Source organism: Salmo trutta, chromosome 6 (assembly GCF_901001165.1).
Source record: "Salmo trutta chromosome 6, fSalTru1.1, whole genome shotgun sequence".
Classification (NCBI taxonomy): Eukaryota; Metazoa; Chordata; class Actinopteri; order Salmoniformes; family Salmonidae; genus Salmo; species Salmo trutta.
Window position 1 is genome coordinate 57,034,606 of NC_042962.1, and position 14,420 is coordinate 57,049,025.

The 14,420-nt window shown below is 47.1% G+C and overlaps 1 protein-coding gene across 4 annotated transcripts in view; it reads left to right on the plus strand.

Annotated features, from left to right (window-relative positions):
• The first annotated feature begins 749 nt into the window (after positions 1-749).
• The window catches only part of LOC115196398 (fibronectin), a 29,166-nt gene continuing 15,495 nt past the window's right edge, over positions 750-14,420 (plus strand). For 2 of the 4 annotated variants that reach the window (XM_029757198.1, XM_029757200.1), the window contains exons 1-17: positions 750-1,116; positions 1,358-1,480; positions 1,667-1,804; positions 1,903-2,034; positions 2,903-3,040; positions 3,138-3,284; positions 3,820-4,053; positions 4,257-4,439; positions 4,589-4,765; positions 5,457-5,612; positions 6,689-6,817; positions 7,365-7,508; positions 8,898-9,019; positions 11,210-11,378; positions 11,588-11,767; positions 13,337-13,465; positions 13,617-13,901. In XM_029757198.1, coding sequence (XP_029613058.1) covers positions 969-1,116; positions 1,358-1,480; positions 1,667-1,804; positions 1,903-2,034; positions 2,903-3,040; positions 3,138-3,284; positions 3,820-4,053; positions 4,257-4,439; positions 4,589-4,765; positions 5,457-5,612; positions 6,689-6,817; positions 7,365-7,508; positions 8,898-9,019; positions 11,210-11,378; positions 11,588-11,767; positions 13,337-13,465; positions 13,617-13,901 — 2,734 coding nt within the window. In that variant the 5' untranslated portion in view covers positions 750-968. The remainder of the gene's footprint in view (positions 1,117-1,357; positions 1,481-1,666; positions 1,805-1,902; positions 2,035-2,902; positions 3,041-3,137; positions 3,285-3,819; positions 4,054-4,256; positions 4,440-4,588; positions 4,766-5,456; positions 5,613-6,688; positions 6,818-7,364; positions 7,509-8,897; positions 9,020-11,209; positions 11,379-11,587; positions 11,768-13,336; positions 13,466-13,616; positions 13,902-14,420) is intronic. The other 2 variants (XM_029757199.1, XM_029757201.1) reach the window with 1 other exon arrangement.

A 14,420-nucleotide genomic window follows, 5' to 3' on the forward strand; every position in this document is an offset into this window, starting at 1 on the left:
GTAGTTCACCCAAATTACAAATGTACACATTGGTTTCCTTACTCTGTAAGCAGTCTATTTCCGATTTAACGGATTCGATTCATATCAATTTGGTAAAATATGTCAAATAAAATAATTCTGGTTGATTTTGTAGTAGGCCTATTTATCCAGCCTGGCCTCAAAGACGTAACATAGTAAATGTAAATCTGTGATGCTTTAATGAGTATGATGTGTTATGTTTTGTATGTTTACATACGACAGAAGGTTACTTAAGCCAAAAACGAAAGGAGGAATGTCTCTATGTTGCAACTACTTAGCAGGTTAGCTAACCCTTCCTCTAACCTTAACTCCTAACCCTAACCTTAACCCTTACCTTAACCCTAACCCTAGCTAACGTTAGCCATGTAGCTAATGTTAGCCACAACAAATTGGAATTCGTAACATATTGTATGAATTGCAATTCATAACATATCCTACAAAATGGATGATGGACATCCACAAATGAATACATACCATACTAAATGTAACATTTACATTAGTTTCACAGGTTTACTTGTTACTGTGTTATGTCTACCTCTGAGTCCAGGTTGCACAGTCCAGCCCAGCCTCAGGATGTTAGTGCTGTACTCTGTGAGGTCTTCATTCTTGGTCTGGGTCTGCGGTTTAGCATGGTTGGTAAGTGACTCGTCTGTGTTGATCCCCTGGACCCAGACGCACATTGCCCCTCCCCCCAAACAGTGTCTTTGTGCTCACATATAAAAACGGTCTGCATCCCTCCAGTCGGTCTATCGCATCGGCTGCAGGAAAGGCGGTCAAAGTAGCCGCTGGGAGAAGCAGCACGGGGTAATATTTGGAAAGCAAGGAGAGAGAATACTATCCGCTCCTGACGGTCAACTTCACCGCACCTGGATGATTCTTATTTTTACTTAGGACATAACTGGAAACGTAAAAGTATCTTTTTTTTTTTTCTTCTTCTTAAATTGACCAAAATGACTGGTAGCCCAGTGACAGGGCTGCTGGTTGCGCTGTGCGTAAGCAGCGCGGTACATTGTATGCCAAAGAACCAAGGGAAAAACAAGAGACAAGCTCAGGAACAAGTTTACCCCGAACTCGCAGACACAGTACCCCTGGCTCAAGGTATGTAGACTTGCTCTTAATGTCATATTTTGCCCCTTAGACAAAGCATTTGAATGCACCTTGAACCCACAGCTTGTAATTGGCAATTGTAGTTCCATTTCCATTTTTGAAGGACTTTTAAGATTATTTTTTATAAATCACTACTGTACATGTATTGAATATGGGTGTTCAGCTAACCTATCATGCGCCGAATTTGCTCAGAACTCATGGCTCTTTTGTGTGTGTCTCCATCATCTTTCAGGCTGCGATGAGAACGGACATTCTTACAGACTAAACGATCAATGGGAGAAGGCTTACCGTGGGAGTACACTGCTTTGTACCTGCAACGGAGCGGCAGGGATCAAATGTAAAACAAAACCCCAAGGTATGCTGGAGCACCAGACTTGAATGTATAATGAAGTAGGCAGTTTCTTTCGTTTTTTGGCACAACATCCGTGCGCTCCAGAGTGCGTTCCCTTTTTGGCACTTTTGCCATTGCGCACAGAAGTCGCTTCGTTTATCTCAAACGTTTAGGCCACATGTTGAAAGTCTTCTCTGGTGCCTTCTGCAGGTGAGGAGACCTGCTATGACAAATACAACGACCAGACGTACTCTGTGGGTGCGACCTACGAGAGGGCGAAGGACGGCATGATGTGGGACTGCACCTGCATCGGTTCCGCCCGCGGCAAAATCAGCTGCACAATAGGAAGTGAGTTGCCCTTCCCGACAACCCGTATAGTATTATTTGTGCACTTATGTAGTACGTTAGTGTTTATGAATATTGATGTTTGGTCTTTTTGTTTCCAGACCGCTGCCACGAGGGAGGCAGATCCTATAAAATCGGGGACACTTGGAGAAGGCCCCACGAGACCGGCGACTACATGCTGGATTGCGTCTGTCTGGGAAACGGCAAGGGAGAGTGGACCTGCAAACCCGTGTGTGAGTGTCTGTCTGTCTGAGGACCTGTAAACCCGTGTGTGAGTGTCTGTCTGTCTGAGGACCTGTAAACCCGTGTGTGAGTGTCTGTCTGTCTGAGGACCTGTAAACCCGTGTGTGAGTGTCTGTCTGTCTGAGGACCTGTAAACCCGTGTGTGAGTGTCTGTCTGTCTGAGTCCTTGGAGTAGAAGAGAGACTAGATGTAATCTGAAAGGAATGAATGTGTGGCCTGTGGGTTGTTGGGATAAACGTTTAATATGGGGATGTCCTTAAACCAATCAAACTGCAGTTCAAAGTCCTTCTTTGACTCATTTATTGGAAATAGCGCTAGATGTCGTTGTAAATATTTGAAGGTCATAACAGTCATCTCTATCCCAAACGTTGCCCCAAAACTATTGATTTAGATCAGCTTAGTGTTTTCATGGACAGTTAGGTGAGGTGACTCATATGGTGGTAGGTTCTAATGGTGAAGATGATTTGGTGATAATGTAGGCATGGTTTTGGAATTAGAAATATATCTTCTATAATCAGAAATATGACATGTGTATCTGAGACAATTATGGCATTGCCATTTAGATTGTTTGTTGGGACTCTTATTCTGGAAGAGATGGAGAGGTGCACACTGTCAAAGTAAATCTTATTCTGAAAATACCTTTCCAAGATTCACCTGCGCGAGGAGGATTCACAGGAGAGATGTGTGACAGAGAAGGGAAGTGATGGTAACTTTTGTGCTGCTTAACGTATAGAAAATAACTTGATAGTACCTCCATCATCAAACCCACAGGCCCTTTGGAGAAGGTGATGGATAATTAACTTTAAATAATTAGATTACAATAATAACAACAACATTTTGGAACTTGTTTTTGTGCAGCGGAGCGTTGCTATGACAACGCGGGCGGAGCGTCCTACGTGGTGGGGCAGACCTGGGAGAAGCCGTACCAAGGCTGGATGATGGTCGACTGCACCTGTCTGGGGGAGGGCAACGGACGCATCACCTGTACCTCTAGGAGTAAGTACACACACGCAAGCACATGCATACACACTCATGTAAACGCAAACACACTTAAACACACACACACTCATCATTCCTTTCCTTATTTCTTTAGATCGTTGTAATGACCAGGACACCAAGACCTCCTACCGCATCGGAGACACATGGACCAAGACAGATGCTAACAGACACCAACTCCAGTGTCTGTGTACAGGAAATGGCAGAGGAGAGTGGAAGTGTGAGAGACACTCTGCCACTACTGGTGAGTCGGCCCTCTTGTGTTTTACACACACTCTTTGTAAAAGATTACAAGATTACCGCTGTGGTCTAAGGCACTGCATCTCAGTGCAAGAGGTGTCACTACAGTCCCTGGTTCAAATCCAGACTGTATCACATCCGGACGTGATTCGGAGTCCCATAGGGTGGAGCACAATTGGCCAATCGTCATCCGGGTTTGGCCGGGGTAGGCCGTCATTGTAAATAAGAATAAGAACTGACTTGTCTAGTTAAATAAAGGTACATTTTAAAATATATATATATATTTAAATGCATACATAATTAAATGAACAGGTTATACACTGACATACAGGTTATAAATTAATATATAGGTAACAGAGGAGGCTGGTGAGAGGAGGACGGCTCATAATAATGGCCGGGATGGAGTGAATGGAATGGTATCAAACCCATTCCATGAATTCTGTTCCAGCAACTACAATGAGCCCGTCCTCCCCAATGTAGTTACCACCAGCCACTTGGGATAGGTAAAATACATGTCTCTTTGTCTTCCTGGTGCACAGGCACAGGTGTTAGTACAGGAACAGGTGTAGGAACAGGTACAGGAAGTACTCGTGTGACCATCCAGACGGAGCTCCACCAGCCCTCCACCCTCCCCGAACCCCCCCAGGAGGGGGCTTGCCGCACGGACTCGGGCGCCACCTTCCACGTGGGCATGCGCTGGATCAGGACCCAGGGCAGCAAGCAGATGCTGTGTACCTGCCAGGGTACTGGGGCCGTCAGCTGTGAGGAGAAGGGTGAGTCTTAACTCAGACTAATACTTCAAGAGTTCCGCTGAAAGTAAAAGGTTGTGTCTCAAAAAAGTATATTTCCATAGTCAAGGCGTGTCTTACCTCTTGTCTCACCTCATCTAACCTGGTCTAAACCTGTCTCGCCTCACCTAACCTGGTCTAAACCTGTCTCACCTGGTCTAAACCGGTCTCACCTTCTCCCCCCCCAGAGGGCCAGAGCCAGGTGTACGGTGGGAACTCAGAAGGCCAGGCCTGTGTGTTCCCCTTTGTGTTCATGGATAAGACCTACTACTCCTGTACCTCAGAGGGACGTACTGATGGACAGCTGTGGTGCAGCACCACCTCTGACTACCATAGAGACCAGCAGTACTCCTTCTGTACCGAGAAGAACTGTGAGTCTGGGAGGGAGGGAGGTGGGTGGGTGGGTGGGTGGGTGGGTGGACGGATGGATGGGTGGGTGGGTGGATGGATAGATATATACTGTAGCTAGCAAGATAGATAGCAGCATATCTAACTGTTGAACGTTTGATCTGCTCTGTAGCCCTGGTGTCGACCCGAGGGGGTAACTCCAATGGTGCCCTGTGCCAGTTCCCCTTCCTCTACAACGGGCGTAACTACACTGACTGTACCGCCGATGGGCGCCGTGACGGCATGAGGTGGTGCGGTACCACAACCAACTACGAAGGAGAGCAGCGCTACGGATTCTGCCCCATGGCTGGTGAGTGTGTGTGTGATTTGTCAATTCACATGTCTCTTCCTGTCTCAGGCCCTCACACCAAACAATAAACAATCACAGTAGCTGTCAGGTACCTTGACTAGCCCATCTTTACCGGCACGCAAACAATACTATTGTTAGGTAAGATCCCTCTTTTAAAAGGTCTTTCAGGCTCTGTTTGGTGAGCGTGGGAAGGTCTGGTGGGCTACTGTCTTCAACGTTCACTGAAATCCTCTATTTGACATTTATCAAGATAAATGTACTAGGCTTGTCTTCATCCGTCTGATGTTGCCCTTACAGATGGTAATAAGGACTGTTTAACTGAATGGGTCACTTACGGTCTACAGAGCCGTTAGAGGTTCAATGGGCAGTTAATGAGTTGGTCTTTAAAAGCTATTAAGTGAGGGGGAACAGACATGAAGAGGGCTGAGTAATGCCTCTATAGGAGCCTGTTAGATTGATTATGAATGAAGGGGAACAGACATGAAGAGGACTGAGTAATGCCTCTATAGGAGCCTGTTAGATTGATTATGAATGACTCTTGGCTCCACTGGGCAGAGGATAGGACCCACACACTGGCATGGGTCCAGAGTCTGTCTGGAAACTAAATCTGTCTCAGTGCCAAAAGAGATTATCCATACCACCTACACACGCACACACAGCCCCTCACTGACCCCTCTCTCCCTCCGTCCAGCCCACGAGGAGGCCTGCACCACCAACGACGGGGTCATGTACCGTGTGGGAGACCAGTGGGACAAACGCCACGATGTCCTGGGTCACATGATGCAGTGTACCTGCTTGGGCAACAACCGCGGAGAGTGGAGCTGCATTGCCTACTCCCAACTCAAAGGTCCTACCGCCTTACTAGCACCTGTTCTCTTATGTGTTGTTAGACAACAGTCATAGGAGTTGTACTGTCATTACCTGGTTCTAGACCCAGTAGCCTTGACAACTGGAATGTAGAATGAACTGAAAGGATCAACCAGCATTAAAACCCCTTGTCTCCTTCCTACCCCAGACCAGTACATCATTAAAACCCCTTGTCTCCTTCCTACCCCAGACCAGTACATTATTAAAACCACTTATATCCTCTCCTTCCTACCCCAGACCAGTACATTATTAAAACCCCTTGTCTCCTCTCCTTCCTACCCCAGACCAGTACATTATTAAAACCCCTTGTCTCCTCTCCTTCCTACCCCAGACCAGTACATTATTAAAACCCCTTGTCTCCTCTCCTTCCTACCCCAGACCAGTACATTATTAAAACCCCTTGTCTCCTCTCCTTCCTACCCCAGACCAGTACATTATTAAAACCCCTTGTCTCCTCTCCTTCCTACCCCAGACCAGTACATTATTAAAACCCCTTGTCTCCTCTCCTTCCTACCCCAGACCAGTACATCATTAAAACCCCTTATATCCTCTCCTTCCTACCCCAGACCAGTACATTATTAAAGCCCCTTGTCTCCTCTCCTTCCTACCCCAGACCAGTACATTATTAAAACCCCTTGTCTCCTCTCCTTCCTACCCCAGACCAGTACATTATTAAAACCCCTTGTCTCCTCTCCTTCCTACCCCAGACCAGTACATTATTAAAACCCCTTGTCTCCTCTCCTTCCTACCCCAGACAGTACATTATTAAAACCCTTGTCTCCTCTCCTTCCTACCCCAGACCAGTACATTATTAAAACCCCTTATCTCTTTCCTACCCCAGACCAGTACATCATTAAAACCCCTTGTCTCCTTCCTACCCCAGACCAGTACATTATTAAAACCCCTTGTCTCCTTCCTACCCCAGACCAGTACATTATTAAAGCCCCTTGTCTCCTCTCCTTCCTACCCCAGACCAGTACATTATTAAAACCCCTTGTCTCTTTCCTACCCCAGACCAGTACATCATTAAAACTCCTTGTCTCAATCCTACCCCAGACCAGTGCATTGTGGATGGGCTGACCTACGAGGTGAGCCAGACCTTCACCAAGCGCCATGACCAGGGCTACATGATGAATTGCACCTGCTATGGACAGGGACGCGGGCGCTGGAAGTGCGACGCCATCGGTGAGTTTCTCTCTGGTTCCTCTTCAGAGCTTCAATGAAGCCTTGTCGCACCTCTGGCACCTTCTATCCAAGAGGAGGGGCTGAAATTCTAAAGAGATTTTTGGCAGCAGGAATTTGAATCTCTTTCCTTCCCCTCCTCTCTCTGTCTCTCTCTGTCTCTCTCTCTCTCCCCTCCTCTCTCTCAATTTAATTTAAATTTAAGGGCTTTATTGGCATTGGAAACATATGTTTACATTGCCAAAGCAAGTGAAATAGATAATAAACAAAAGTGAAATAAATAATACAAATGTACAGTAAACATTACACTCACAAAAGTTGCAAAAGAATAAAGACATTACAAATGTCATATTATGTGCAAATAGTTAAAGTACAAAACGGAAAATAAATAAACATAAATATAGGTTGTATTTACAATGGTGTTTGTTCTTCACTGGTTGCCCTTTTCTTGTGGCAACAGGTCACAAATCTTGCTGCTGTGATGGCACACTGTGGTATTTCACCCAATAGATATGGGAGTTTATCTCTCTCCTCCTCTCTCTCCCTCCAGACCAGTGCCAGGAGCCTGAGAGCAGGGTGTTCTATCAGATTGGAGAGACCTGGGACAAAACCATCCACCAAGTCCTCTACCGCTGCTATTGCTACGGCAACGGTATCGGTGAGATGAGCTGCGAGCCACAGCAGACCTTCCCAGGTAAGGAGAGAAGTCTGATTGGCTAACAGAAGTGTGACCAGTGAAGCATAAGTGGAACTGTCTGAGTGTGTCCTCTGGGCAGATTACCCAGGTCAGGACTGTCTTCAGTGGGGTGTTGATCAAGGACATTACCCCTCCCTCTCCAACCATGCCGACCCCCTTCTCTTTACACTTGGGACACCTGCTGGGAGTTAATCGTTGTTAGCTCTTCTTTTTAACTCTCCCGTTCGCTCCCTCCTTTAAATACCCCCCATCCCCCCCTCTATCGAAAGGCCCTTTGAAATTAAACGAGGGGGCGGTGTGTCACCCCTTCACCACCTCTGCAGGGAGGGGGGAGGGGACTGCTAAATGTTGATGTGGGGCAAATGGAGAGGGGTGCGTCCGTCTACCTTTCTCGCCCCCCCTCCCTCCGTGGGTCTTTGTAGTTTCGGAGGTCTTTGTTGGCTCTCCCCTACTGAGAGGCTGAGTACTGTTGTTCTACCCAGCTGGGCAGGGAGGGCCGAGAGGTTGGGGGAATTAATTACATGCGCACACTTCCTGTCTCTCTCTCAATCCACTGGGTGGTAACACGCTTTGGGTGAAACAGTCCCACCTCCTAAGAGGCCCCTCACAGCACTGGCTAGTCCTGCACTGAGCCAGTGCTCTATAGGTGATGGTGTCAATCAGAAAAGCTCAGCTGAGCTGTGTTCAGACCACACCAACCAGGAGTTACCAACTGGCAACTTTGATGCAGTGTTCTGAAACACTTTGACCCCAGTCCAAACTCTGAATCCTGCACCCTGTTATCCTGCCCTAGTTTTCCCATGTGGCCTGTTACAGATACAGAGGAATAAATGTATGTTCTGATTGTTTAGAGTTATGTTTGGTGCAGGCCAGGGACCTTAAGAGTGCAGGTCAAATGACCTCACTGACTGCCCCAAATGACTCCCCGCTGTTGCTGCAAGTTGCTCACCTGTGACAGGGAGGTGTTTGTATGTATGGTGTGTGTGTGTGTGTGTGGGGGTGGACATATTGTCCTGGTGTGATTTCAGACACTGAAGACACCTAGTGATTTACAGGCCCAGTGGGTGTCATAGTTAGTTGAAACCAGACAGTGGAGAGACTTCTGGTTCGGACTAGTTTCCATCCAAGCCACTGTACTGACAAGCTAGTCTACTATCTTTTTTGGTCACACCAGGTCTGTCTGGTGTGAACAGTGAACCAATTGACACTGAAAAGCAAATGTGACTTTCAACAATTGTGTGTTTATTTACAGAACCTTAATATAAAGTTGTTCAAGGAGAATACTTAGCATTTGTTCAGTACCATCTTGTCTGTGACATTTGGCTTGATAGTAGACTACAGACTTCTAATAAAAGATCCCCTCTCTTCTTCCTCCTCTCCCCCCAGGTGGCCACCGCCCAGTCCAGGTGATTATCACAGAGGCAGGGAAGCAGCCTGACTCCCACCCCATCCAGTGGAACGCTCCTGCCTCCTCACACATCACCCAGTATATCCTCAAGTGGAGAGTGGTAAGTGGCTCTCTACTGCTCATCCTAGATACTGGTCATTAGTGGTAGTGCAGCCAGACTATTTTATTTAACTAAGCAAGTTAGTTAAGAACAAAGTCTTATTTACAGTGACGGCCTACCCCGTCCAAACCCTCACAACGCTCAGCCAATTGTGCGCCTCCCTATGGGACTCCCGATCCCAGCCGGTTGTGATACAGCCCAGGATCAAACCTGAGTCTGTCGTGACGCCTCTAGCACTGCGATGCAGTGCCTTAGACCGCTGCACCACTCGGTAGCCCTTGAAGCCCTATGCCACTAGAGGTGGACTGACTGTCTTATAGGAAGCAGTACCACAAGAGTTGAACATACTCTCTTGAAGTACTCTACCTGTTTTAATTCTCCGATATCCAAAGTGGAAACAAGTTATTCCAGGTACTGTTTTTCATATGATGTTCTTTAAAAAAAATCATGATTCACTGGAAGTGGATGTTCCTATTCCATTCCTGAAAGTGTTGCTGAAAAGTAATGACTAAACCAGTGCTCAAACAGGAGGTTGCAACATTTAGTTGTCTGTGTGTCAACTCTGAAGAAGAGGACAGGTTTTGAGCACAGAAAAACAAGGTTGTGGGGGGTTCACATACACATAGATCCAAATTATAACGTCACGAACGACCCTCAACATCCAGCTACAGTGTGTTTCTCTCCTAAAGGAAAAATCCAGTTTTCTCTCGATTCACACTCTCTCTGAAGGGGCCCTGATCTGCCAAGCTGTTTCCCCTTATTTAATTCAAACATATTTCCTAAGTGGTAGTGGTTTGTATGTTTTGGATGGCAGTCCGCTATTCCTTGTCTCTCTCTCTCTCTCTCTCTCTCTCTCTCTCTCTCTCTCTCTCTCTCTCTCTCTCTCTGTGTCTCTGTCTCTCTCTCTCTCTCTCTCTCTCTCTCTCTCTCTCTCTCTCTCTCTCTCTCTTTCTCTCTCTCTCTCTCTGTGTCTCTGTCTCTCTCTCTCTCTCTCTCTCTCTCTCTCTCTCTCTCTCTCTCTCTCTCTCTCTCTCTGTGTGTCTCTGTCTCTCTCTCTCTCTCTCTCTCTCTCTCTGTGTTCTCTCTCTCTGTGTCTCTCTCTCTGTGTCTCTGTCTCTCTCTCTCTCTTCTCTCTCTCTCTCTCTGTGTCTCTCTCTCTGTGTCCTCTCTCTCTCTCTCTCTCTCTCTCTCTCTCTCTCTGTGTCTCTGTCTCTCTCTCTCTCTCTCTCTCTCTCTCTCTCTCTCTCTCTCTCTCTCTCTCTGTGTCTCTGTCTCTCTCTCTCTCTCTCTCTCTCTCTCTCTCTCTCTCTCTCTCTCTCTCTCTCTCTCTGTGTCTCTCTCTCTCTCTCTCTCTCTCTGTCTCTGTCTCTCTCTCTCTCTCTCTCTCTCTGTCTTGTCTCTCTCTGTGTCTCTGTCTCTCTCTCTCTCTCTCTCTCTCTCTCTCTCTCTCTCTCTGTGTCTCTCTCTCTCTCTCTCTCTCTCTCTCTCTCTCTCTCTCTCTCTGTCTCTCTCTCTCTCTCTCTCTCTCTCTCTCTCTCTCTCTCTCTCTCTCTCTCTCTCTGTGTCTCTCTCTCTGTGTCTCTCTCTCTGTGTGTCTCTCTCTCTCTCTCTCTCTCTCTCTCTGTGTCTCTCTCTCTCTCTCTCTGTGTCTCTCTCTGTGTCTCTCTCGCTCTCTCTCTGTCTGTCTCCCATCTGTCTCTGTCTCTCTCTCTCTCTGTGTGTCTCTCTCTCTCGCTCTGTGTCTCTCTCTCTGTGTGTCTGTCTCTCTCTCATGTTGTGAAGAACCTGTAGTTTTCCGATCGTCCGGAGCCAAGTTGAATGTCCCCAGAAGCAGGGAGGGGCAGAGAGACGGGGTGCCAGAGAGTCAATGCCAGTGACCACATTGGCCATAGGCTGGGTTTGGAGAGAGTGTTAGATTCAGAGTCTTAGTGGTGCAGACTGTAAACGTTGCCCACCGTTTTTCATTCCATATCATCTCAACTCTCAGGATTCATTCATACTCCTGACACTGTAGGTTACATATATATATATATATATATATATATATATATATATATATATATATATATACGGTACTTCAGATACAAATGGGTTCCTATCACCATGATGTATTCACCACTTTGACCCTTACTATCTTTGAAGTTCACTCCCTGACCTCTCCCTTCTGCTCTGCCCTTTGACCCCTGGTAGAAAAACACCCGTGCCCCCTGGAGAGAGGCCACCATCCCAGGTAACCTGAACTCGTACACCATCGCTGGGCTGCGGCCAGGTATTACCTATGAGGGTCAGCTGATCAGCATCCTGCGCTATGGACGCCGCGAGGTCACCCGCTTCGACTTCACCACCACCTACGGCTCCCGTAAGTCTCCCAACTGTGTGTTTTGAGTGTATTAATGTTACACCGACCGTACTATATATCTGTGTCCGTCTCTTTGGTTCCTCTATTATAGCTACACTTTCACAAGCCTGTCTCTCTCTCTCTTTACCCAAAACCCCCCCACCCTCTCTTTTTCTCTCCCACATACCTTAATTAAGTCTTATTAATGTGTTATTTCCCCCCTTGTCCAGTAGGGGTGACCTCTGAGGGTGAGACGACCCAGCCTCCTCCTGTGGTGGACACGTCTGAGTCGGTGACAGAGATCACGTCCAGTAGCTTCATCATCTCCTGGGTGTCAGCCTCCGACACCGTGTCAGGCTTCAGAGTGGAGTATGAGCTGAGTGAGGACGGAGCCAAACCTCAGGTCCTGGGTGAGTAGCTCCAACATTTACTGGACTAACTCAGGTCTAACTCCTGCAGCATAGGCCATCCAGAATAGTTTCCCAGTTTATTCCAGTCTAACTCCTGCAGCATAGGCCATCCAGAATAGTTTTCCAGTTTATTCCAGTCTTACTCCTGCAGCATAGGCCATCCAGAATAGTTTTCCAGTTTATTCCGGTCTTACTCCTGCAGCATAGGCCATCCAGAATAGTTTTCCAGTTTATTCCGATCTTACTCCTGCAGCATAGGCCATCCAGAATAGTTTTCCAGTTTATTCCAGTCGTACTCCTGCAGCATAGGCCATCCAGAATAGTTTTCCAGTTTATTCCAGTCTTACTCCTGCAGCATAGGCCATCCAGAATAGTTTTCCAGTTTATTCCAGTCTTACTCCTGCAGCATAGGCCATCCAGAATAGTTTTCCAGTTTATTCCGGTCTTACTCCTGCAGCATAGGCCATCCAGAATAGTTTTCCAGTTTATTCCGGTCTTACTCCTGCAGCATAGGCCATCCAGAATAGTTTTCCAGTTTATTCCGGTCTTACTCCTGCAGCATAGGCCATCCAGAAGAGTTTTCCAGTTTATTCCGGTCTTACTCCTGCAGCATAGGCCATCCAGAATAGTTTTCCAGTTTATTCCAGTCTTACTCCTGCAGCATAGGCCATCCAGAATAGTTTTCCAGTTTATTCCAGTCTTACTCCTGCAGCATAGGCCATCCAGAATAGTTTTCCAGTTTATTCCGGTCTTACTCCTGCAGCATAGGCCATCCAGAATAGTTTTCCAGTTTATTCCAGTCTTACTTCTGCAGCATAGGCCATCCAGAATAGTTTTCCAGTTTATTCCGGTCTTACTTCTGCAGCATAGGCCATCCAGAATAGTTTTCCAGTGTATTCCGGTCTTACTCCTGCAGCATAGACCATCCAGAAGAGTTTTCCAGTGTATTCCGGTCTTACTCCTGCAGCATAGACCATCCAGAAGAGTTTTCCAGTGTATTCCGGTCTTACTCCTGCAGCATAGGCCATCCAGAAAAGTTTTCCAGTGTATTCCGGTCTTACTTCTGCAGCATAGGCCATCCAGAAGAGTTTTCCAGTGTATTCCGGTCTTACTTCTGCAGCATAGACCATCCAGAAGAGTTTTCCAGTGTATTCCGGTCTTACTTCTGCAGCATAGGCCATCCAGAAAAGTTTTCCAGTGTATTCCGGTCTTACTTCTGCAGCATAGACCATCCAGAAGAGTTTTCCAGTGTATTCCGGTCTTACTTCTGCAGCATAGACCATCCAGAAGAGTTTTCCAGTGTATTCTGGTCTCGGGTGATCTTTTCGAGCTCCACGACTGTGGTTCCCAATGTGTTATGGAAAATCTTTTGATTAGTTATGTGAGCTAATGAATAAACACTAGTCCATCATTCTTCACTCCTGGTCCCGGAGGGCTGCTGTGTGTGCAGGCCTTTGATTGGTTTTATTTTATTGGTTAGTTGGTTGATTGGTTAATGTGTTAATTGGTTACTACCCTGATTGGTTGATTGATGTTTTATTTGATTGATTGATTGTCTCTGTCCATCAGACCTGCCCCGTACCACCACCTCTGTGAGCATCAGTGACCTCCTGCCTGGCCGTAGATACAACGTCAACGTGTATGAGGTTTCCCCTCAGGGAGAACACAACCTCATCCTCACTACCTCTCAGACCACAGGTATTATACCAGCCTTCACACACCCTTCATCACCTTTACTCTTCATCACCTTTACCCTTCATAACCCTCACCTTTCATCACCCTCACCCTTCACCATCATAATTGACACTCTGACAGGAATCCATTGACCTCTTCTCTGATCCCCCCTCAGCTCCTGATGCCCCTGCTGAACATCAGATCAACCAGGTGGGAGAAACCTCTATCTCCATCAGCTGGTCCAAGCCCCAGGCCCCCATCACAGGCTACCGTTTGGTCTTCACCCCGTCAGTAGAGGGCAGCAGCACCGAGCTCATCCTCCCAGACACTGAGACCTCCGTGACCCTGGTTGACCTTCGACCTGGCCTGCTCTACAACATCAGCATTTACGCTGTGGAGGAGAACCAGGAGAGCGAGCCCATCTTCGTCCAGGTCAACACGGCCGGAGAGCCAGCACCAGGTAGAGAACTGGACAGCATACAGAACAACAGAACTAAACATGACCCTAACCCTACACACACTCTAACCATAACACAACCTCAGACTTGACTTACTTGACTTAAGCCCATGGCTCCTATAAGGAGCATAGGCCATTGACCAATGTCCTCCAGCTGAATGCATCTTTTCTTCTGAGAATGTAGGCCCAGGAAGTAAAATGATAGTTTGGAGCCATTTCATTGTACCTTCTAGGGGAGTGCTTCTCTCTCTATCTCTCAAGAGGAACATTTGAAGTCATGCTATGCTGTCCCCCGGTCAGTCCCAGCTGTGAGTGACAGTTGGTAGAGAGCTTTAGTGTGAGCTTGGAGGAGCCTAGGGCTCTGGGCTAGCCATGTAGAGCCAGATGGAACCTGGGTAGGGTTTCTCCTCTGTTTGGTTCTGGACTGGGCCTGTCAGACTGGTTCTCTCACCTCCCTCACTGATTTAAGTACTTTCACATGAGAAAGATAGACTCACACACTTGCACGCGCACAGACACACA